This window comes from Gymnoscopelus braueri (genome assembly GCF_963280865.1).
Source record: "Gymnoscopelus braueri genome assembly, chromosome: 24".
Lineage (NCBI taxonomy): Eukaryota > Metazoa > Chordata > Actinopteri > Myctophiformes > Myctophidae > Gymnoscopelus > Gymnoscopelus braueri.
The window spans coordinates 33,363,435-33,389,860 of record NC_137626.1 but is presented as its reverse complement, the minus strand read 5'-3'; the positions used below and the strand labels follow the sequence as shown (position 1 = coordinate 33,389,860).

The window sequence follows — 26,426 nt, the reverse complement described above, 5'->3', positions numbered from 1 at the left end:
AGATTTTAATTATTATTACAAAACATTAGCCACTTCAGCCCTATATTATGCACTTCACCTTTTTGAAAATAGACGATCTACAAGCTCACAACGTTGTGAGCTTGTAGATCTGCTATTTTCAAAAGATTGTTATGCATTTTGAAAACTTGTGAAAATGGGACATTCTGCATAATGAATACTTTTTACTTTTGGTACTTTAAGCATATTTTGATGCCAAAACGTTTGTTACAAGTAAAAGTCTGTTATTTAAAATTCACGTAAAAGTCCAGAGTATTTTTTACAATGTTGTATTGATACTTTTACTCAAGTAAAACATTTGAGTACTTTTTTCCACCACTGGAGTTCAGTGAATAGTGTCTGTATATCAAATTATAAGACGTGGTTTTAGCTACACATTCCTGCCCTGATCTCTGTAACCCTAATAAAGAGCCCCTCTTAGCGTCGGAGTATAACTGTATATCGTTGCTGTCGGTCAGAAACCTTTTATCTCTATAATTCAATTTCCATAAATTAATGCCATGCTTGTGCAACAGTGTCACACAAGATATTCCCCCATTAAGACCTCAGACGAAATTGGGAAGCTATGTGATTAAAGGTTTAATCAGTGGTGTAAAGTAACTAAGTACATTTACTCAAGTACTGTACTTGAGTACACTTTTGAGGATTTTTTACTTTACTGGAGTATTTCCCATTTTCAATACTTTTACTTCTACTCCACTACATCTCAGAGGCAAATATTATACTTTTACTCCACTACAATTATTTGAAAACTTTAGCTACTAGTTACTTTGCAGATACAAATTATTACATTATAAAACATACATTAACCACTTTAGCCCTATTTTATACCTAGGCTATTTGAAAATAGCCGATCTACACAACGCGATGCGACGCGTTGTGAGCTTGTAGATCTGCTATTTTCAATCATTTTAGTACTTTTACTTTTGGTACTTTTAGTACTTTTACTTTTGGTACTTTAAGTATATTTTGATGCCAATACTTTTGTACTTTTGCTCGAGTAACATTTTGAATACAGGCCTTTTACTTGGTACTAATTGATACTTTTACTTAAGTAAAAAAAAAGTTTTTCCACCACTGGGTTTAATATATTTTCAGGGTCGAGATACCAAATTCAATCAGGAGACAGAAGTTAAAGTTCTGTGTACAGGATATACAGAATAAAAGTGAAATTGAAATCAACTTCATTTTCATAGTGTAACCAGTTCCAAATTTTGTCTGCTCATTTCTTTCTCCTGATTGAATGAAATAGGCAAGCCACCTGAAGAGCTGGACAGGACAGGGAGAGACCCCTGTTACTGAACAAACACTGTAATCAATGATCAATATATCAATCTATCACATTATAGAGTACAGAAGTCCTGACTTCACTCAAAGTAATTTCTCTATGGAGAATAACATTGGGTCATCATAGAATCGTCTCATATAAGCATTGTGGTCCAAAAATAAACAAACTGTCTCGGCGATATTGTCAGGGAGGAGGTTCTGTATTGTTTATGATAGTCAGTCACTTATATTTGACAGTCTGTTTCTAGCGAAAATTTTACTAATTCGGCGGAAGTAACATTAGCGTTTTCTCACCATCAGTTGATGCTTCATATCCATAAGAGTAAAACCGCCAGGTTCATTTGTTTAATTTTGGAACACAGTTCTTATTTGACGTGATATTAAATACGTCTATGGGGATTCAGAATGGGGGTGGAAAACCGTGAACCAGGTAGACAAACAAAGGATGTGTAAATTACGTCAGACTTCGGTGCTCTATAGAGCTTTTTTTTAAGTGATATTTTTGGGTTAAAACAATATGATAAAAGGCTAAAGCTCTACATTCTGATAGTACTCATTGCTACAGAGTGTTTGCTCAGTAACAGGGGTCTCCCCGTCTCTCCAGCTCTTTAATAGAAAATACATTTTCAGGTGGGTCGCTAATTTTCAGCCACACAGGAGAGGGATAGGCTATTATCAGCCTAAATGTTATACTGTTCCAGTTCCAATTGTGTCTGTTAATTTCTTTGTGTCATCACTTCCAATTGCACTTGTTTAATCTGTATCCCGTATGAGTTCTCTCTCCTGATTGGATACAATTGGTATCCTGACCAGAAAATGCATTTTCTGTTTAATAAAGTGCTGGAGAGACATGGAGACTCCTGTTACTGAACACACACTCTGTAGCAATGAGTACTAGCAGAATATAGAGCTATTTAACAACTATTTTAACAACTGCCTGCATGGAATTTACTGTGTACTGTGATTTATGTGAACCAGGTTTGAGCTAAAGCCATGCATTTGGTTTTAACCCATTAAGAGTAGAAGTACAGTGATGAGGTAGGCAGTGGTGTAAAGTAGCTAAGTACATTTACTCAAGTACTGTACTTAAGTACATTTTTGGGGGTATTTTTAGTTTACTGGAGTATTTCCAATTGTTTATACTTTTACTACTACTCCACTACATCTCAGATGCAAATATTGTACTTTTACTTTTAAGGATTTGAAAACTTTAGTTACTACTGTAGTTACTTTGCATATCTCTGCTGTCCAGCCCGAAACTGCTAACTCCAAAACGCTCATTGTTCAGGAAACGCAAAAACTAAATATATTTTTTTCAGGAAATGAAGAAAACCTTATATTTTTAAAACAAAGCAATACTGCCTCATCAAAGTTGGTATAGTGACTTTATATATTGTCAGATACTTGCATGTGTCATTATATTATCAACACTTTACCCAAATCGCGGGTAAATCAACACTTTACCCAGCGCTAGTGGAGTTAGTAGTTTCAGACGAGCAGAAATCAAACTGAAATGGAGTTAGTGTCCAAAACAATAGCTCCACTCGCTGCTGAGGGAGAGGTTTCAGCGCGACAGAAATGCTATGAACGCCTTTCTTCTTGTCACATTGCTCTCCTCATTAAACACTTCATAGATTTTAGAAATATGATTACTTGTTTTCATAACATTACCATCAGTGCTAAGTTTGATAAACAGGTACACTGCATAGTTTTAACAGACTACGGGGAGTGTGTTTACGTGATCCTCCTCCTCGTTCACTGCGCAGCGCGCTCTACTCATGCTCTGAAAACGCAGCACTGGAGAGGAGAGGGGGGAGTTGTTTGTTTTTGACGGACAGTTTGAGGATCCAATGGAGTTGGGAGTTTTCGTCAGAGGTGCTTTTTAATACTTTTCATTGGTTCAAATGTTTTGATTTTTTACACAGACGTAAAGGGTGTTCAATAGCGTTGATTTATGAAAAAAAAAAAAAAAGATGAAAATGGAGTTAGCTGGTTCGTTCTGGACACCGACGATATATTAATTATTACATTATAAAACATACATTAACCACTTTAGCCCCATTTTATACATAGGCTATATGAAAATAGCAGTATACAAGCTCACAACGCATTGCATCGCGACGGGTTGTGAGCTTGTAGATCTGCTATTTTCAAACATTTTAGTACTTTTACTTTTGGTACTTTAAGTAAGTTTTGATGCCAATACTTGTGTACTTTTACTCAAGTACATTTTGAATTCTGGACTTTTACTTGTAACAGATTATTTCTATATTGCAGTATTGATACTTTTACTAAAGGTAGGGTAAGTGATTTGCTTTGGTTAAAATAAGTGTTAAATAGCTCTATATTCTGATAGTACTCATTACTATAGAGTGTTTGTTCAGTAACAGGAGTCTCCTTGTCTCTTTATTAAACAGAAAATGCATTTTCGTTTCAGTTTCAGTTTCATTTCCAATTTTATCCAACCAGGACAGAGAACTCAATCAGGATACAGATTAAACAAGTGAAATTGGAAGTGATGACACTAAGAAATGAGCAGACAAAATTGGAACTGGAACACTATACAAATTAAGCTTAAAAATGTGTACTTTTTCCTGATTGGCTGAGATTTTGACACCTACCGGAAAATGTATTTTCTGTTTATCAAAGAGCTGGAGAGACAGGGAGACATCTGTTACTGAAAAAACACTCTTTAGCAATGATTACTATCAGAATATAGTGTTTTAACCTTTTAACAAAATACTTTTTGTTTTAACCAAAAAAAAACACTTACCCTACCTTTAAGTAAAGAATTTGAGTACTTTTCCCACCACTGTGAAGGGGTGCGATACGGAGTCAGAGGGGTGAGGAGGCAGGCACAGCATTATGTTCAGACAAGTGTACTGTGAAAGGATAATGGAAGATAAGGAGCACTATTTCCTCTCACCATGGGATATAACACCCCCTCTCTGTTATCTTTATCTCTCCCTCTCTCGCTCTCTCTGTCTTTCCGTCTCCATCTCTGTATCTATCTCTGTATCTCTCTCTGTATATCTCCCTCTCTCGCCATGTCTCTCTCTGTATATCTCCCTCTCTCGCCATGTCTCTCTCTGTATCTCTCTCTGTCTTGCTGTGTGTGTGTGCGTGTGCATGTGCGTGTGCATGTGCGTGTGTGTGTGTATCTCTCTGTCTACTGTGTATCTGTATTTCTCTCTGTATCTCTATCTCTTTCTCTCTCTCTGTGTCTCTCGTATCTCTCCTTCTCTCTGTATCTATGTATGTCTGTCTGTTGTTCTCTCTGTATATGTCTGTCTGTCTGTCTTTCTCTCTGTATCTGTCTTTCTCTCTGTGTCTGTCTGTCTGTCTGTCTGTCTGTCTGTCTGTCTGTCTGTCTGTGTATCCGTCTGTCTGTGTATCTGTCTGTCTGTCTCTCTCTCTCTCTGCAGTCTGCACGGTCAAGACAGGTGACTGTCTCACCCTAGAGAGCCTGGTTCTGCTCGAGGTTTCTTCCCATTAAAGTAGACTAAAGATTTTTCCTTGCCACTGCCACTGTCGGGGGACAAAACGTTATCTCTGCTCTAAAGTGGTCTGTCTTGACAACATCTTTGTTTTGCGATGATGTAGCACTAATACAATTGAATTTAATTGAAACCTGAGAATTAATTAACTCTCATGTGAGTCTCTCTCTCCCTCTCTCTCTCTCTCTCTGCACAGTCAAGACAGGTGGCTGCTCACCCTAGAGAGAGCCTGGTTCTGCTCGAGGTTTCTTCCCATTAAAGTAAAAGTTTTTTTTTTCTTCCTTGTCTCTGCCACTGTCGGGGGACAAAATGTTCGATCTCTGCTCTAAAGTGGTCTGTCTTGAGACAGCTTTGTTGTGATGATTGGCACTAATAAAATTGAATTTAATTGAAACCGGAGAATTACCTAACTCTCATGTGAGGAACACACATGTGCCCACAGCCCCTCCCACCCGTAGTGGTGGAAGAAGTACTCACATTTGTACTCAGATTTCGCAAAGCGACGCGTTGTGAGCTTGTAGATCTGCTATTTTCAAAGGATTTAAAAAAAAAATTTAACATTTGAAAACTTGTGAAATGGGACCTTCTGCACATTGAGTATTATTCTTTTGGTACTTTAAATATATATTGATGCTAATACTTTTAGTAATTTTTTGACTATTTATTGATACTTTCACTTAAAGGAGCAGTTCACCCAAAAAAAAATTGTCACAGCCCTTTGGCCTGGCCTGTGCGGTCTGTGCATAGTATACTCCCCTGTGTGTGACATAACTTATTTTCTATCAATTACACACCTCATGAAGCCTTGAATTTTCTCATTCCAGAGCCAATAATGTGATGACCGGATCATCAGTCAATAGGAGACTCAGTAAGAAACTCTTTGAGTCTCCGTCGGTCATCAAATTATTGGCTTATGAATGTAACAAAAACAAAAACTCTACATGAAGGCTTCATGGGGTGTGTACTGACTTCGAGTAAGTGACTTCCTCCATTTTTTTTTTGCTAAGTCACAATTGTCTTTGACTTAGGCAATATAAAATGGGTTTAGGTGTTGTCAGCTTTTAGATCAGCTATTTTCAAAATGTTTGCCTCTTTCTTACGTTACATTTGACAATTTGACGAATATTTGGTATTAAAAAGGTCTTAAATTGTCACTTTAGAAATGTGCAGATACCCTGCATACACTTACTGCATATTGGTTTGTTTACTGTTGAGTGAGAACGCAATGTTGCACATAAGCTAATCATCTTTTTCTATGTGTTTTCTATGTATTTTCTGTCTTCTTTTTAAAATGCTGACCCTGGGAGCTGAGCTCCAAAATTTCCTATGCACTTGTGCAAATGGCAAATAAAGTCTATTCTATTCTATTCTATCTGGGGACAACCCCTAAATAATTTGGGGAGCCCCCTGGGGGTCCCGACCCCCCATTTGAGAACCACGGGAGTGTAGTACTCGAGTAAATGTACCTTACTTTCCATCAGCGCCCACCCACCCACTTCTGTGAAGAGTTCATTCAGAGATAACCTGGACGGTGTTCAAGAGCAACAAGGGCAGACAGAGTAGAGGAGGCTAATCCACCATCTCAAGGCAGCTCTGCAGATCAACCGTGATAAGACTGGAAATATGCAGACCCTGCTCCGATCCCGCCAAGCCCAGGATTACTGCCTCACAGCCCCATGAATGGAACCTTATAGCCTCGTTCACAGCCTTTACTCATCAGTGTTAATTTTGACAGATTTTTTTTTAATTTAGTTTTAGTCATAGTCATAGTCTTTTGAATACAATTATATTAGTTTTTAGTCATTTGAAATGTTTAAGTTTTAGTCTAGTTTTAGTTGACCAGAATCTGCCTAAATATCCTCAGAGTTACTACAGGCGGGCTGTAAGGCGTTGTGAGCTTATAGATCGGCTATTTTCGGCATGGAAGTTTAGAGGAAAAAAGAGCAGAGTGAAAGATAACATTTACTAAGTATTGACGGTTTAAGTGGTTGAATGTCTGAAAATACACATTAACGTGAATCCAACGAATAGGAAATCTATGAAAAAAGTTTAATCTAGAACACAATTTTATACAATATGTAGATCCCTGCTTCATCTCTCTCTCTTTCTCAGCTAAGGGGCCCTTGGGCTGAAAAACTTAGAAGACCCCTGCTATAATGTATTCAGATAAATATTTGAGTGTGCTGATTAAGTTTAAAATGAGTAATGCGCCATCTGGCCGTCATCTTGAAGTTGAGATAAATTACGTAGCAGCCCAAGAGTCTCCCTAATTAAAATCAGGTGTGTTACGTGTGTTAACTGTTAGCCTTAATCATAACACCCTTGGAGAGACTCTCACATGTTCTACGGGTTACCTCGGCCGAATTTGTAGAAGCATGCTGCCATTAGCGCCATATGTAGGGGATGAGTAGTCAAATGTTTTGTGTATTGGAGTGACGGAGGATGCAAGTTAGTTGTCATACTAATTGGGAGGCAGGGGATGGATACAAATGGCTAAGCTGTATATGGGAAAGATGTTGCCAACAGATCTACACAACGCCTCGCAGTGCGAGGCGTTGTGTAGGAGGGAAAAAAGAGCAGACCAAGTACAGAGTGAAACATTAAGTTAACTAAGTATTGACAATTTAAGTGTTTGAGTGTCTGAAAATATACATTAACATGAATCCAACGAATATGAAATCTATAAAGTTTAATCTGCAACACAATTTTATACAATATGTATTGGGGGTCGTCCCTGCTTCATCTCTTGCTCAGCTAAGAGGTCCTTGGGACCCCTGCTATAATGTATTCAGATACATATTTGAGTGTGCTGATTAAGTTTAAAATAAGTAATGTGCCATCTGGCCGTCATCTTGAGCTGGATAAATTACGTAGCAGCGTAAGAGTAAGAGTTTCCCTAATTAAGATCAGGTGTGTTAGGTGTGTTAAGTGTTACGCTTAATGCCCTTGGAGAGACTCTCACATGTTCCACGGGGTACCATGGCTGCCATTAGCCCCATATACTATAGGGGAAGAGTGGTGAATGTGTTGTGTATTGGAGTGACGGAGGATGCCAATTAGTTGTCATACTAATTGGGAGGCAGGGGGTGGATACAAATGGCTGAGCTGTAAATGGGAGAGATGTTTTTATATATATATATATATATATTTATAATACATACTTGCAGGTTCGTAATACGTAATATTGTATACAGATATTTATCTCCCTCCCTGTGTATTTCTAATGGAATAATACCTAATCAAATATTGATTGGGTGTATGGGTTTCCTTAAGGAAAATGTATTTGTTATAATTATTTTCACTATCTCCCAAAACCTTTTCAATTTTGGGCATAAATAGCAAATATGTTCAAATAAGTTCTGCACATTTCCTCCAGCATTCAGCACTGCAATGGGAGAGATGTTTTTGGCAGCAATATTGTGCTGATTATTATACAGCCTACTGTATTTGGCGTGAATAAGTGATGTGATTTGTCTTCCTTCTGTTCTTCTGTCTTTATTGTTATGCCGTTATGTTATAACCTATGTGTTGTCATGCTTGTGGTGTATCGTCTACCTTTTTGTTTAATTGAAACAGAAAATCAAGTGTTCTTTATATGGGTTGGACTCCAACACTCTGTCAGCAGAATCTGCTTTAGTATGGACGTACATGGACGTTCTTAACCCATTAAAACCGGGAAAGCATCACTGTAATTTCAGATTTGATCTATATGTATAGCAACACATTTTTTTCCCAGATAACTCTTTGGATTTAGAACAGTGGTTTAGAACGGTGGTTCTCAAAAATAGCAGACATACAAGCTCACAGCTCGTCACTTTGTGCCGTGCTGCGAGCTTTTACATCTGCTATCTTTGAAAATATTTTTAAGAATCTTGAAAGTGTTACAAAACAACGGCTCGTGAACTTGTATATCGGCTATTTTCGCAATGTTTGCCTTTTTCCTACGTAATATTTGACAATTTGACCAATTTGGTATACTTAAAAGTAATTCAATTGTAACTTTAGAAATGTGCAGATACCCTGCATGCACTGTATAATGTACGTTGGTTTGTTTACCGTTGAGTGAGAAAACAATGTAGTCATCTGGGGACCCTCCAAAATAATTTGAGGACCCCCCTGGGGGTCCCAACCCACAGGTTGAGAACAACTGTTGTAGAGCACAAACAGGAGGGGACCCTGCATAGAGCCCTGGGCCACTCCGGTCAACTAAGCATAGGGTTTAAGTGGCTGAATGTTGCGGTCTTCAGCTTTGACAATGGAACTGTAACTGGTGTCAATGTCCCTGCCAGACAGTATATGACATCATTTTTGACAAATGACTGCATCCTAAACATGCTGTCATTGTCTCCGCCAGGCCGAAAGGCATGGCGAGAGAGTATGTTTTACCGCCTGTCCGTCCGTGTGTCCTGTCCGTGTGCGACCAGCTAATCTCCGGCACCGTTGGCCCGGTCACTGCGAAACTGTGCACACCCACTCCCTGGATGCCAATTCAGAACCTCTGCCCCCAATGTTTCACATAATGCCTGTTATAGCGCCACCAGGAGGCCGATTTGTGCAAAACCCTTTTTTTAAAATTACTCCTACAGATTGTATCCAACTGTCATGCAAATCGGTACACAGTATCTCTATAGTCATGTGATCAACAAGGATCTGTCCGATTTTCCATATTCCATCCTCATTGGCTAAGGTTGGCTTCCAAAGTTTGCAGGATTTTGAACAAAATGCCTCAAATCATGAACGCAGTGAAATTTCACACGCACATTCCCACTAGGCCGAGGAAGAAATGCCACCCTTTTCCCATTGGCCTGTTATAGCGCCACCAGCAGGTCTAATTTAGCAAAACACATTTTTGGCACAAAATGCCTCAAATCATGAATGCACTGTCCGATTGCCGTGAAAGGCCTAAGAAGAAATGGCACCCTTTTCACATTGGCCTATTATAGCGCCACCAGGAGACCACAATAACGTACCTGACCTGGCGGAGACCTGTGCTCCGAGGAGCACTTTTTCCAGTTTCTTATGTCTTTGGATCCGCGGCTGAAGAAATTCAGTCTATGAATTCACTCTCACAGATTAAATCTCCTGGGTGGAATCATCGCGATAGAACTGAGCAGGCAAAGTAACATTTGTCTGATAAATATACATTACGCATTATCCCGTTAATCACTTGAAGACTATATCATCGCTGTCGGGCAGAAACCCCTTATATTTTATGCTCGAAGCGATGCGCGAAACGCTGCACGAAATGCTCCGCGAAGCAGCGCGGTTTTCAGCTTGTAGATCTGCTACTTTTGCTATTTTTTTATTTGAATCCTGAACAGTAACAGTTTTGGAGATATGAGGTTGCCACCCGACAGATGTTTCTTTTTAAATGTTTTGCCTACAATATAATGCTCAAAAACAGGGACAGACACCAGGTTACAATCAAGTGTGTACGTGCACTGCGACACGTGCATGCGCTGCGATGTGATACGCACATACAGCACATGTTAGCGTGCACATACTGCAATATGACCGCGTGCCAAATGTCTCAGCAGTGTCACTGGATCCAGCACAGAAACGTAATGTAGTCAAAGCACACAGGATCACTGCTCTGCCCCAAGGCCGTCCCTACCGTGTATACCATGTAAGGAAAACTCAGGGGAACAGACTTGGACACTTTCCCCCAAACAAAATGTCCGAGGCAGAGACGTCCAAAGACATATATACTCATATTTGAGATATACATTTCAGGTGGAATGCAACTATTATCCAAACAGCCTGTCAAGGTAAAGAAAAAAAAACGTTGTTAAAGGGCAAAACCACTTTGGTAGAGGTTTGGGTTGTGGAGTTACCTTGCCATGATGTAACTCCAAAGGTGCACAAGAAATACAAAGTAATTGCTCCATTGATTAGAAATTGATCATTCAAAATATGCTCCTCATTGACTTACATTGTACGCTGAAACAGCTCTCAAAGTCACTCTTTTAGCACGTAAACGAACGCAAACAAAGCCGATTCTGACAGTATAGTCTCCAAACGTTGTACTGTTTGTTTTTTTTATAAAAATGTCAACTTCATGTTGATTTGACCATTTCGAGATCCGGATCCGTGGATCCGGTCCGGGTTTTCTTCCTAATAAAAATAGCTAAATGAACATTTATTAAAAAAATAAACAGTACTGGGTTTGGTGATGTTCTATATTGCCTGAATCAACTTTGTTTACATTCGTTTACGTGCTAAAAGAGTGACTTTGAGAGCTGTTTCACCGTACAATGTATGTCAATGAGGAGCATATTTAGAATGATCCATTTCTAATCAATGGAGTAATTATTTTTGATTTATTGTCCACCTTTGATGTTACATCATGGCAAGGTAAACTACACAACCCAAACCTCTACCAAAGTGGTCTTGCACTTTAAGTTAGATGTTTGGAGATGAGATGGCCCCAGTGTCCCATATTGTCCTGAATTAAACCACTTAAACCCCAGCTTCCTTATTGTGTGGGGAGAGTTTTACAGAAAATAGTCGATCAACAATATATGGATGAAGTGGTTCAAATGACTGTGATGCTGGGGGACCCCCTGGAAGCAGTGAGGACCACTGCTTTACAGCACCTTAACATTTATGTCATATTACGGTGTGTAAATGTGTAAATCTTTCTCCCCTGAGATACAGTAAAAAACTTGAGAGAATATCCGTTTACATTTAGGAAAGAATTTTTTTTTTGGCAAAGAGATTTGTTGGTGTAGATCATGGGTCTTAAACAGGGGGTCCGGGACCCCTAAGGGGTCCTCAGAGTTACTACAGGGGGGCCGCCAAATGTTTGCGTGATAGGATCATGTTTTTTACATTAACCACTTGAACCCTGCATCCCTAATCTGAGTGGAACATTAGCCAAAAATAGCCGATCTACAAGCTCACAACGCCTCGCAGCGAGAGGCGTTGTGAGCTTGTAGATCACCAATTTTTTGCAAAGGGGTTTGGTGCAAAGGGGGGGAAAAAGAGCAGACCAAGTATTGACGGTTCAAGTGGTTAAATGTCGGAAAATACACATTAATCCAGCATACACTGATGATAGTGCGGTCAAAGTCTATGCAACTGTCTAAGAAATCTATGAACGTTTTTAATCTGCAACGAAAAATGTATACAATCTGTAGTAGGGGGTCCCTGCTTCATCTCTCTCTCAGCTAAGGGATCCTAGGCCTGAAAACGTTGAAGACCCCTGGTGTAGATAGAAAGAGAACACACCAAGTACAGTGCAATTCAGGGATATGTTTTACTAAGTATAGACTCAAAGTGAACTGAAGTTATATTGATCAATTCCAAAGGTTTTTTGATAGTATTCATTGCTATAGACTAGAGTATTTGTTCAGTAACAGGGGCCTGTCTCTCCAGCTCTAAAGAGCTGCCTGAAAATGTATTTTCTGTTTATTAAAATAAACAGAAAATACATTTTCAGGTAGGTGACAACATTTCAGCCAATCATGAGAGAGTATTCATTTATCAGCTAAATTTTTTTATAGTGATCCAGTTGCAACTTTGTCATTTATTTGTGTCATCACTTCCAATTTCACTTGTTAAATCTGTATCCTGTCCGAGTTCTTTAGCCTGATTGGACTAAATTGGTATCCCGACCTGAAAATTCATTTTCTGTTGAATAAAGAGCTGGAGAGACATGGATTTTAACAAAAGAAAAATCACTTACCCTACCTTTAAATCTAATGCAGAACAGACACAAGGATGGTCTGTAAACTCCATCACTGAGTTGGTGAGAGGCACAGAGGCTCAGTGTCAGGGAGCAAAACGGAACACGGACATGATGAAGGCTGACATCAACCTTCATTACCATCACCATCACCATCGCTCACATCCCTGAGGTGATCCGTCTGTACGTCCCAGCTGTCTAACACCCCCCCCCCCACCCCTACACCAAACAAGTTGTGGAAAGTAACTAAGTACATCTACTCGATTTCTGTAACCGAAATACAATTTTCAGGAAATTTGACTTTTATTGAGTTGTATTTAAAATAAAATAATAACGCTTCTACTCCACTAAAACGAAGTGCTTTGTTCACCCCTACATTGTGTAAATTTTAGTTACAGGTGTACAGGTTCGTATAGGCTGTTGTTGTTTCAAAAAAATAGCCGATCTACAATCGTGACTGCTTTTCTTTTTTGACAAATTTCTGGTTGGAAAAAAAAATTTTTACCTTTATTTTGGTTAGTATATTTTGATGCCAATACTTTTTTCGGTGAAGTAAAATTTCGGACCTTTATACTTTTAGTAGAGTATTATTATATATATATATATATATATATATATATATATATATATATATATATATATACTTTTTACATCAACCATCATCATCATCATCATTGCTCCTATGCCCGAGGTGCTCCATCTGTAGAGCCCAGCTGTCACAATACCCCCCCCCCACCCAACACTTCAGTGTCGACGAGTTCAGTCAGAACACCATCACTTATATTTGATAGATACATGTCGTCACTGTCGGGTGGTAAAAGCTTGTAAAGTATGTCCAAAAAACCCATTTTATTATTATTTGGAAAAGTTCAAGGAATCAAGGAATTGATAATGCATTTGGCCACGGACCCCCATCTGATTTTTTTTTGTGTGCCAGGGACCCCCAGAATAGAGGATTTGTGTAAAAAAAACATGCAAAATTATTCAAAATGATCAAAAATATATATTTTGTATACATAAATTACACAGAAGTTGCCAAAATAGCAGCTCTGCAAGCTCAAAATGTGGGTTGTAGATAGGCATCTTTTTGACATTCTTTAAAAACTGCCCCTCACTTTCTCCCTCGGGCTGTGTGAGTTGCAGGCTACAGACATTCTCTTCTCTGGCTAATGCCTTCCCATAGCCTTAGAGTTAACAATCAACTGTGGTTCATTTGTAACTACTCTACTATGCCGAAAATAGGTTGCTTTATTCAGATACAATGCGTGTCACTTCCCGCCCCTGCCGGTTCTCTGAATTTTTTCGCTGATAGGACAGTTCACACGGACACGGACGCGCACGGACGCGCACATGCGTGCGTTTCATTTACGTCCCGGACAGAGCCCCCCGGATGTCAAAACATAAATAGTAGGGAAAATACGGATTTCAGAAAGAGGACTGTGTTTCAATGCAGGAAAACACCCCAGCATCATTATATAGTGGCTGATAGAGGGGAAAAAATGCAATATATATATATATATATATATATATATATATACATATTCTTTTTAATTCAGGCTTAAAGTTACCTAGAATCCCTTTAAGGAGAGTGTGCAACATTGTTTTCTCTCTCAACAGTACACAAACCAACATACAGAATAAGTGTATGGGTATCTGGACATTTCTTAATTGACAATGACTTTTAAGACCTTTTTTTATATCAAATTGGCCAAATTGTCAAATATTACAAGAAAGAGGCAAACGTGAAATCGCCGATCTACAAGCTCACAGCGCCTCGCATTGCAAGGGGTTGTAAGCTTGTAGATCGGCTATTTTCACAATATTTATCTGTGGAATCGAGTCAAACTCAATTTAATGCCTCAACTCCTAACTGGTGGGAGCCAGTTCAAATATGATTATTTGTGGGGGGTCACGGCCTCGTCTCAGAGGCAAATATTGTACTTTTTTCTCCACCAAAATTATTAGACATCTTTAGTTTCTAGTTACTCTTCAGATTTTAACTACATATTTGTTTTACTATATCAAGATATTATCACTTTGTGCCGAGCTGCAAGCTTGTACATCTGCTATGTTTGGACATTTTTGAAATATCTTGAAAGCTATTTGAAAAAATTTGAATAATTTTGAATTACATTTGTAGAATCAACCTCAGGTCTTAATGGGTTAATTTTGCACCTGAAACCTTTAGTTTTTTTCACTCATCAGATTAGCATTGATATTATGCCTCATCACTTTGAGCGGGCTTTTGTCACGGAGGTTTAGAGGTTCTTTGCTCTTTCAAGGCGAGGTCGTACTTTGCAAGTCAAAGTAAACGTTGTCGGACGAGGTCAGAAAGAGAGCCTGGCGGATCAAACGCTTGACGGGTGGCTCGTTACTCCCGATCCACTTTGATTTTCATATATCGTCGCTGTCGGGCATAAACCTTGTATCTCCATATTTCAACTTTGTTTATTTATGAATTATTTTGGGGGGTGAAATAAGGCCCTGCATCAGTATAAGTTCTCAAACTCATGTCAAGGAACACCAAATTGATATGCATTTGGCTGCGGACCCCCATCTGCAAAGGGAAAAGGTAACAGGGACCCCCCCCCCCCCCCTGAAGAAGATGTATGTAATTTATGATGGGGACCCAATGGAACCCGCCCATTTATAGGTTAAGGTTAAATTGCATTGACTGCACATTTCTTAGACTCTAGTTTCTTTACGTATATCTGTCCAATGTATTGTTGTGTTTTTTGTTTGTTAAGTTGTTTAGTATTTTGTGTTTAGTATTTTTTTGTGAAGAGGACCACAATGGAAAATAAGCCCTCTTATCTGGCTTTATTGTGTTTGTATCCTCTGTGATAGTCTCGCATGGCCAGACAATATCACGAGGGCAATTATTTTTGCAATGGCAGATTCATCTGGAACCAGGCTACCTTGTGATGCTATGACTGTATGTCGGGAAAGTGCTGCTGTGCTGTTTGTATGTGATATGTCCAAACAAAATCAATCAATCAATAAATAGAGCCTTGTGTAGTATGGCCTCTCACACACACACACACACACACACACACACACACACACACACACACACACACACACACACACACACACACACACACACACACACACACACACACACACACACACACACACACACACACACACACACACACACACACACACACACACACAGAGACATTACTTACCTTTTGAAGAGATACATCTTGTGGTGGATCATCTGGACAGATCGTTGCCATTCTCACTGAAAACGAGGTTGGGTGAATGATCCTTTTCCAGGCGTGGATAAAGAAAAGAAAAAAAAGACAGGCCACAAGAGCTGACTGAGTCATCCTCTCTGGATGCCGTTACGAGACCTATAGGGATGTAAAAACAAAGGAGAGGTATGAATGAAAACATGGATTGTGGCAGTGTTTAACCACTTAAACCCCAGCATCCATATAGGCTCTATGCACGGCAGACATATTGGAAAGAAATTGTGCCTCTTCTTACTTCCTTCACAGGTGTTACCAATGATACTAATGAAGGCTCTGTTCCATTCTGGTCAGGGAGGGTGCTGATATTGTGCATGTTGGCTCACTAGAAACACCCCACATGGCCCCTCATGGTGGGTGTGTAACTCTGAGAGTGTACAAATGGAACCAAATGGACCCGTAAGGGTCCATTTGGTTCCATTTGTACACTCTCAGAGTTATGGGGGTCCTTGGAAATAAGACAACCACCGTGCTACACTAAATGGAGCAGAGTCTTAATTAATATTATTGGTAACACCTGTGAAGGAAGTAAGGGGCCCAATATGGCTGCTGTGCATAGAGCCTATTGTAGGGAAAGCTTTCGCTGAAAATAGCAGAAGTGTGCTATTTTATTATGCTGAGGTCTCTCTCCTGATTGGATACAATTGGTATCCTGACCTGACAATGCTTTTTTGTGTTTACTAAAGAGCTGGAGAGACAGCAGCCCTTGGGGAAGTCCCCCAGGGGGTCCCCAGCAAAATGAGGAACAGTTTACTTACTGTAAGCCAATTCAAAAATAGCCTATCTCACAACGCGTCGTGAGCTTGTACATTTATTATTTATCATTTTTGAAAAGTGTTGACAATGTTGACTAATCTCTCTCGCTCTTGCTCATTTAATTTTCCTATTTTGTCTCATCTGTTTATGAAAGTAGGTAGCTGATATATTTCACTTTTACTTTAGCGCTAGGTATACTCTTAGTTGCTTGTTTTAGAAGAGAATGCACTTAATACTTCTGGTGATTAGTAGTTTTGTTCCCTACCTATGTTGAATGCACTTATTGTAAGTCGCTTTGGATAAAAGCGTCTGCTAAATGACTGTAATGTAATGTAATGTAATGTAATGTAATGTAATGTAATCTTCTCCTCGTCCCTTGGTCAAATATATCAATTTGGGCCTTGACAAATTTGAAAAGTACCATGTAGTCCTAAGAATCTCCCTCTAACTAAGGGTGGCGAGTGATGGTTCAGTTGAGTCGCGGGGGCGCAGAACAAGATGACACCAGGCAGTGTCACACGAGAAGTTCAGAAGTTTATTACACACATTAAAGTTCTATTTCTATATATTTCTATATCTGCTGTCGGGCAGAACTCCAAAATGTACATTTTTCAGGAAATGAAGAAAACCTTATATTTTTAAAACAAAGAAACACTGCCTCATCAAAGTTGGTATTGTGACTTCATATATTGTCAGATACTTGCATGTGCCATTATATTATCACCACTTTACCCAAATCCAGCTCAAGAGGAGTTAGGAGGTTTTGTCCGTCATTGACAAGAACAGCTGACAATAGATCTCTAAGCTCACAATGCATCACAACGCATGAATTAATGCCCTGATGCTTCATGACACTGCTTATATAGGCCTACGATAATGAGCAGGACTTTAAATATTACAATAACTTCTGCAAAGAGGGGTTCCTTTGTCTATCATGCACAGTATAAGTATAACATGCACAGTATACAATACATTGCTGCTATGCTCAGGCACCTTAGTTTAGTTTTTTTAGTTTTTTTTTATTATCTCAGGTAATTTGTAAATATGTAGATAACTTGTCTGGCCTTCTGTTGCTCTCTTGTTTTGATCTCCTTCCCACCTGCCCCCCACCCTCTTCTTCTCCCCCCCCCTCTTCTTTCTATGGAAACTAACGTTGCGATGGGAACGATGTAGAAAAAAGAATTTCACCCACTTTTTTACCTTGTAAACCTGTGATGTGACAATAAAACTGATTCTGATTCTGATTCTGATTCTGATTCACAGAGTTGCAGTTTCAGTAGAACTAGCGAGAGAAATGCTATATGAACTGATTTCTTATCACATTGCTCTTTAGAAATAGAATTAATAATTGTTTTCATAACATTTGTGTCGGTGCTGAGTTTGATAAAAAGGTACACCGCATAGTTATGCTTAACGCAGATGAGAGTGATTCAACACACTTATGTACCGGGTCAAGCAGAAGGTCAGTCTAATCATAACAGTACTTCTGTATCGATCAGCCATGACTCACATCTTCTGTGTGTGCTTAAGACACTTCTGAACATACTGCCTTGGTGTCATTTGGTTCTCTGAGCTCACCGCTTGTTTGAGGAAGAGAGTCAATGAAATGGAATGACGAGTCTGTCACCAGCTCTGACTAGAGGAGAGCTTTTAGCATCATCATTACAGACTCAAACACAACAATCCACAAGTAAACAACACACCTATAATATATTGCATCTCATCAGTCAACAACTGCAAACCCAAAGATGATTGTTGGACAGACAGACAGATTCATAATGATTAGACAGACGGACAAGCTTTAGCTAAGTCTTTTTTTCCTTATGTCTTTTACTCAATGCCTTAATTCATTTGTCTACGCCAGACAAGGCATGGCGAGAGAGTATGTTTTGCCCCCTGTCCGTCCGTCCGTGTGTGTGTCTGTGTGTCCTTGTGACCGTGTGTGTGTCCGTCTGTGAACAGCTAATCTCCGACACTGTTGGCTTGATCGCAGCGAAACTGTGCACACACACTCCCTGGATGCCAATTCAGAACCTCTGCCCCAAATTTTTCATATGGGCATGTTATAGCACCACCAGGAGGCTGCTTTTTGCAAAACACATTTTTTGACAGTACTCCTACAGATTTTGTCCAAACGTCACGCAAATCGGTACACAGTATCTCTATAGTCATTAAACAAAACTTTTTTTTCAGATTTTTCATATTCCATCCTGATTGGCTCAAAAAGTTTTCCAAAGTGCTCCGTGTTGAACAAAATGCCTCAAATCATGAAATTTTTAACATACAATCCCACTAGGCAGAGGAAAAAATGCCACTTATTTTTTTTCAAATCAGCCTCATGGTGGCGCTATAACAGGCCGATTCGTGTTTTTACCCGTAACTGCACCGATCTGTTTACAACTTTGTATGCGCACTCCCAACAGGTCAAGGAAAAACCTTTGCCCTGCATTTTTCACATCTGCCTTTTATAGCGCCACCAGTAGGCCGACTTATGTAAAACACATTTTTGGATATTACTCCTTCAGATTGTATCCAAATTTAACATAAATCGTTACACATGATCTCTATAGTCATGAGATCAAGACGGATCTGTTTGATTTTTCATATTCCATCCTGATTGGCTATGATTGACATCTAAAGTTTGCAGGAATGGGCCGTATTGAACTAAATTGCCGCAAATCATGAACGCAGTGTCCGATTGCCGTGAAACTTTGCACGCACATTCACACTACGTTGAGGAACAATTGCCACCCTTTCAACATTGCCCTATTATAGCGCCACCAGGAGGCCGATTTTTACTAAACTTGATTCATCACACAAACCAGTACACATCATCTCTATAGTCAAGTGATCAAGACGGATCCGTCGTCCGATTTTTCACATTCCATCCTGATTGGCGAATTCAGTACATTGCTCCACACTCACCTACCTGACCTGGCGGAGACCTGTGCTCCGAGGAGCACTATTTCTAGTTTATCTACTTTTTACCCTAAGAAGTGTCTTATGTTGTTGCCGATGTTTTTTGTTTTGCTATTTTTATGCCATTTTTTAAAAACCCTGTAGCACTTGATTTTCAAAAATGTAAAGTGCGTTATAAATAATATGTATTATTATTACAAACAGACAGACACTTTATTAATCCCAGTGGGGGGATTCTGGTATCCCGTTGCTTTTTCATAAAAATGCTCTACTTAAAAGGTGAGTAGTCCTATAACAATTTTATTAAAAGAATGTGATAAAAAGGTATAACTTGGAATGATCATTCTGTTATTGTACATGGCACCTTTTAATGCTTTTTATCACCTTTTAATTGGATGGATTAAAAGTGGTCAGTGATTCTCAAAGTGGAGTCCGGGGACCCCCAGGGGTCCTTGGGGGGTTCCAGAGTAAAAAGTAGTTAATACAGCATCACAATCATTTTAACCACTTTACCCATATATACGTTGGCTATTAAAAAATAGCAGATGTTGGCTATTTAAAAATAGCAGATCTACAAGCTAACATCGCGTCAGTAGGCTACATCTGATATTTTTGACTTTTTTGATATTTTCGACCCCCCCAGAAGAAGTGTATGTAATTTATGATGGGGACCCAATGGAACCCCCCCCCCCCCCCCCCATTTATAGGTTAAAATAGGTTAAATTGCATTGACTGCATATTTCTTAGACTCTAGTTTCCTTACGTATATCTGTCTGATGTATTGTTGTGTTTTTTGTTTGTGATGTTGTTTAGTGTTTTTTTTTTGTGAAGAGGACCACAATGGAAAATAAGCCCTCTGGCTTTATTGTGTTTGTATCCTCTGTGATAGCCTCACGTGGCCAGACAATATCACAAGGGCAATTATTTTTGCAATGGCAGATTCATCTGGAACCAGGCTACCTCGTGATGCTATGACTGTATGTCGGGAAAGTGCTGTTGTGCTGTTTGTATGTGATATCACCAACTAAAATCAATCAATCAATAAATAGAGCCCATTGTGTAGTATGGCCTCTCTCACACACACACACACACACACACACACACACACACACACACACACACACACACACACACAGAGACAATCCTTACATTTGGAAAGAGATACATCTTGTGGTGGATCATCAGGACATCTGGACAGATTGTTGCCATTCTCACTGAAAAGAGGTTGAGTGAATGATCCTTTTCCAGTATCCAGTATTCAGTATTCCAGTCATCCTCTCTGGATGCTGTTACGAGACCTATAGGCATAGGATGTAAAAACAAAGGAGAGGTATGAATGAAAACATGGATTGCGGCAGTGTGTGCGTGTGTGTGTGTGTGTGTGTGTGTGTGTGTGTGTGTGTGTGGGGGGGGGGGGGTTAGTCTTGGGTGATTTGAGAGGAGCCATTAGTGGCAAAACAACATCCTGTGTGGGTCTTTAACCACTTAAACCCCAGCATCCATATAGGCTCTATGCACAGCAGCCTTTTGGAAATAAATTGTGCCTCTTCTTACTTCACAGGTGTTACCAATGATACTAATGAAGGCTCTGTTCCATTCTGGTCAGGGAGGGTGCTGATATTGTGCATGTTGGCTCACTAGAAACACTCCATTTTGGTTCCCAAATGGCCCCTCATGGTGGGTGTGTAAGGGCTCGTACACACTGCAGGAGATTTGGTCCGAGATTGCTGTCGCCGACATTTTTTGGCGCTCGCCGACAAAACCTCCCGATCTGACGCAGATCGGCCTTTGATCTGCGAGATAATGCTCGCTCTGTGTGAAAGGTTCCGCGAGACGATGTGGCCGCGATTATCCGCTCTGCGACGGCTTTCCGACCGTTTTCAGATAACTACCATGTTAGATATTCAGCTCTGTCCCAGACAGGAGATCGGACAGTATCATACATTATGAAAGGGTCTGCGAGGAGATCCACGCTACAGCCAATGAGAGCACATTACAGCCACCGTGGCCAGGGGAGCGTCGCTGGATCTGACCACAACAAACAGTCCCTACCGCAATATTACCGTCCAGTCCTGTATTAAGTTAACATTATAAAACAAAATGAGAGAGTGAGCGAGCCTGGTGGGCTGTTTATTTTAGAGGAATTGTACAGAGAGAGAGAGAGAGAGAGACAGACAGACAGACAGACAGACAGAGAGTGAGAGCAAGAGCGAGCTCTGTGTGTGTGTGTGTGTGTGCGCAGCATGTGCTCGCTGTTATGAACAGCGTTGCCAGATGTTGCGAGAGAAATAAGCAACCAGGTCTATGAAAACAAGCCCAAGAAAAGGCCACTTGAGCACTTTAAACCTATTTACAAATACATTGGATATTTGAAAATAGCCGATCTACAAGCTCACAACGCGTCGCAGCTATTTTCAAATAAAAATCTTGAGAAAATTTTGGAATATTTTCCAAATCCACACAAATCTTGTATGGGGGTCTATGATGGCACAACATATTTACAGAAGGGGGGTCTGCGGACAAATACATATTATGTGTTGTTTAAACCACTGGTTTAAACAACATTAGGAAACAAGGCCAAATAAGCAACTACACAAATAAGCCCAAAAAATGCACCCCGCAACAACCAATATTTACAAGCAACTCTACAGAAAAACAAGCCCAAAGTCGCTTATAATAAGCGGACATGGCAACGCTGTCACTGACGGCTTCTGCGCACTTGACGTGGAGAGAGAGAGAGAGAGAGAGAGGGAGAGAGAGAGAGAGAGAGAGAGAAAGAGCGAGAGAGGGGGGAGAGGGAGAGGGAGAGAGGCATATCACGGGATACGTCGATTAAAATGAATTGGAATAAACTCAAATGTATGTATTGGGTCTGACTCTGGAGATAGCATTCTAGTGAACTATCCTACAGTGTGTCAGCCCTTGTCGGGGATCAATCCTGTTGTGAAGACCACAACGATATTATGACAGCCGATTTCAAGAAATAAACTCCTGCAGTGTGTAATGCTTAACGATCAGATAACCCCCCGAGCACTTTAAGGTCCTGCAATGTGTACCTGCCTTAACTCTGAGAGTGTACAAATGGAACCAAATGGACCCGGGTTCATTTGGTTCCATGTGTACACTCTCAGAGTTATGGGGGTCCTTGGAAAATAAGACAGCCACTGTGCTACACTAAGGGCAGGTACACGCTGCAGGACCGGTCGGGGGGTCATCTGATCGTTAAGCCTAACACACTGCAGGAGTATATTTCTTGAAATCATCTCTCACATATCCTTGTGGTTTTCACACTATACGATTGATCACCGACTAGGGATCACACACTGTAGGATAGTTCACTAGGATGCTATCCAGACCCGATACATACATTTGTTTTTATTCCAATTCATTTTAACCGACGTCTCATGAAAACGTGCACAGCTCCCGTGATATGCGCGAGACCGAGACAGGACGCTATTGATTGTTGAAATTAAATAATTAATTCTCTATTTCTCTGTATGTATCTCTCTCTCTCTCTCTCTCTCTCTCTCTCTCTCTCTGAAACAAGTAAACCAGCTTAAAAGTGCGCAATGAAACTCAGTAACAGCGTTGCCATGTCCGCTTATTATAAGCTACTTTGGGCTTGTTTTTCTGTAGAGTTGCTTGTAAATATTGGTTGTTGCGGGGTGCGTTTTTTGGGCTTATTTGTGTAGTTGCTTATTTGGCCTTGTTTCCTAATGTTGTTTAAACCACTGGTACATAATATGTATTTGTCCGCAGACCCCCCTTCTGAAAATATGTTGTGCCATTATAGACCCCCATACAAGATTTGTGTGGATTTGGAAAATATTCCACAATTTTCTCAAGATCTTTCTTTGAAAATAGCTGCGACGCGTTGTGAGCTTGTAGATCGGCTATTTTCAAATATCCAATGTATTTGTAAATAGGTTTAAAGTGCTCAAGTGGCCTTTTCTTGGGCTTGTTTTCATAGACCTGGTTGCTTATTTCTCTCGCAACATCTGGCAACGCTGTTCATAACAGCGAGCACATGCTGCGCACACACACACACACACACACACAGAGCTCGCTCTTGCTCTCACTCTCTGTCTGTCTGTCTGTCTGTCTGTCTGTCTCTCTCTCTCTCTCTCTCTGTACAATTCCTCTAAAATAAACAGCCCACCAGGCTCGCTCACTCTCTCATTTTGTTTTATAATGTTAACTTAATACAGGACTGGACGGTAATATTGCGGTAGGGACTGTTTGTTGTGGTCAGATCCAGCGACGCTCCCCTGGCCACGGTGGCTGTAATGTGCTCTCATTGGCTGTAGCGTGGATCTCCTCGCAGACCCTTTCATAATGTATGATACTGTCCGATCTCCTGTCTGGGACAGAGCTGAATATCTAACATGGTAGTTATCTGAAAACGGTCGGAAAGCCGTCGCAGAGCGGATAATCGCGGCCAGATCGTGTCGCTGTGCCTTTCACACACAGCGAGCATTATCTCGCCGATCAAAGGCCGATCTGCGTCAGATCGGGAGGTTTTGTCGGCGAGCGCCAAAAAAGGTCGCAGACAGCATTATCGGACTAAATGTCCTGCAGTGTGTACCTGCCTTAAATGGAACAGCTAGAGCCTTAATTAATATTATTGGTAACACCTGTGAAGGAAGTAATTAAGGGCCCAATTCATTCCCAATATGGCTGCTGTGCATAGAGCCTATTGTGGGGAAAGCTTTCGCTGAAAATAACAGAAGTGTGCTATTTTATCTTATGCTGAGGTCTCTCTCCTGATTGGATACAATTGGTATCCTGACCTGACAATGCTTTTTTGTGTTTACTAAAGAGCTGGAGAGACAGCGGCCCTTGAGGAAGTCTCTCAGGGGGTCCCCAGCAAAATGAGGAACAGTTTAAATAAACACTTACTGTAAGCCAATTCAAAAATATACACAACGTGTTGCAGCACGTTGTGAGCTTGTACATTTATTATTTTTGAAAAGTGTTGACAATGTTGACTAATCTTCTCCTCGTCCCTTGGTCAAATATATCAATTTGGGCCTTGACAAAATTGAAAAGTACCATGTAGTCCTAAGAATCTCCCTCTAACTAAGGGTGGTGAGTGATGGTTCAGTTGAGTCGCGGGCGCGCAGAACAAGATGACACCAGGCAGTGTCGCACGAAAAGTTCAGATGTTTATTACACACATAGAGAATATATATATATATATATCTGCTCTCGGGCAGAAACCAGATAACCCTAACCCAACTCCAAAATGTGAATTTTTCAGGAAATGAAGAAAACCTTATATTTTTTAAACAAAGAAACACTGCCTCATCAAAGTTGGTATTGTGACTTTATATATTGTCAGATACTTGCATGTGTCATTATGTTATCACCACTTTACCCAAATCCAGCTCAAGTTAGGAGGTTTTGTCCGTCATTGACAAGAACAGCTGACAATAGATCTCTAAGCTCACAATGCATCACAATGCATGAATTAATGCCCTGATGCTTCATGACACTGCTTATATAGGCCTACGATAATGAGCAGGACTTTAAATATTACAATAACTTCTTTAAAGAGGGGTTCACAGAGTTGCAGTTTCAGCAGAACTAGCGGGAGAAATGCAACACAGTCTCACTCCGAAGAAGGCACATATTGCCTTTTGGTCAGAACCCCAGGAAGGCACTATGTGTCGTCCATGTCCGCCCTCGACGATAATATGCGCCTTCCAGGGCACCCATAGACATTAATAGAATTCTTCAAAAGGCAGCCTGCGCCTTCTTAGACGTTCCATTGATAATACATTGGACTGACACACAACGTGAGCTAAGAGACTTGGTTGAAATGCACCAGAGCACACACCACCCACAAAAACCTGACAATATTCTGAGCATTTCCATATTATTTTGGTAATTTTTCGATGAGTATTTGTTGAGAACGGGACATTTGTTTGACGTTTCCAAGCCCATGACGTCATGGCAGATTACTTCCGCAGTGTCCGTCACGGGCGTCATGGCTGAACTTCAGCCTTTTTTTTTTGCACTACTTTTTCCATTGCACTCGGTACATCTACATTAACGTTCAAATCTCAAATATAAAGTGCTTACCTAATGGCCACGGATGTTAAAATTCTGTACGGGTCCTCAAAAATACCTGTATCTTTTGTATTGTTCAATAAAAAGCATTTTAATCCGATTGGTGACCATTTTCTTCATGCTTTTTACTGCGCGACCCTATTGGTTGGGAGGTGTATTGCACTCTGATACATTATAACTCTGTGAGAAAATGGCAGCCAATCGGATTAAAATGCTTTTTATTGAACAACACGGAATATACGGGTATTTTTTAGGTACCGTACATAATTGTAACGTCCGTGGCCATGGGTTAAGCACTGTATAGTTGAAATCTAAACGTTTATGTAGATGTGCGGGCCGTAAATGGAAAAAGTGCAAACATCAGGTTGAAGTTTCGTCAGGGCTACTTTGAAACCGAACTTTCTTCCCACCATATAAATGCTGCTACTATCTATCTATCTATCTATCTATCTATCTATCTATCTATCTATCTATCTATCTATCTATCTATCTATCTATGTATGTGTTTAACACAGGGGTTTTCTGTTCAAGGCCAGGCAATCACCTTTTTGAATGTTGTTGATGCTGTTAATATATCCCGAATCAAATAATAATAATAATAATAATAATAATAATAATAATAATAATAATAATAATAATAATAATGAATAATAAATAAATAATTGTGCTTAGATAATTTAGAATGTTAAATGCAGGGGTTTTCTATTGAGAACCAGGCCGGCACAACCTTGAAATAGCCTAGTTACCATACATATTAAACCTATTTCTAATTAAAATATATATTATCTCAGTTTCCGTATCCGCTAGACCGGATACAGACCACTTCTGCACTGCACACTGCACTGTTGTTGTATGTAAACTTCTTCTCAGGGTAAGTGAAGTCTGTTCTATGTGTATGCATTTATAAGATATAAATCGTTAAATATACACCAC

At 40.0% G+C, this 26,426-nt stretch overlaps 1 protein-coding gene across 1 annotated transcript in view; it reads left to right on the top strand.

The window, feature by feature from the left end:
- Positions 1–26,426, top strand: part of LOC308080591 (uncharacterized protein) — a gene marked incomplete at its 5' end in the record, with an annotated part of 33,889 nt that overhangs the window by 1,156 nt on the left and 6,307 nt on the right. The window contains one exon of the mRNA XM_080422484.1: positions 26,285–26,364. Coding sequence (XP_080278610.1) covers positions 26,285–26,364 — 80 coding nt within the window. The remainder of the gene's footprint in view (positions 1–26,284; positions 26,365–26,426) is intronic.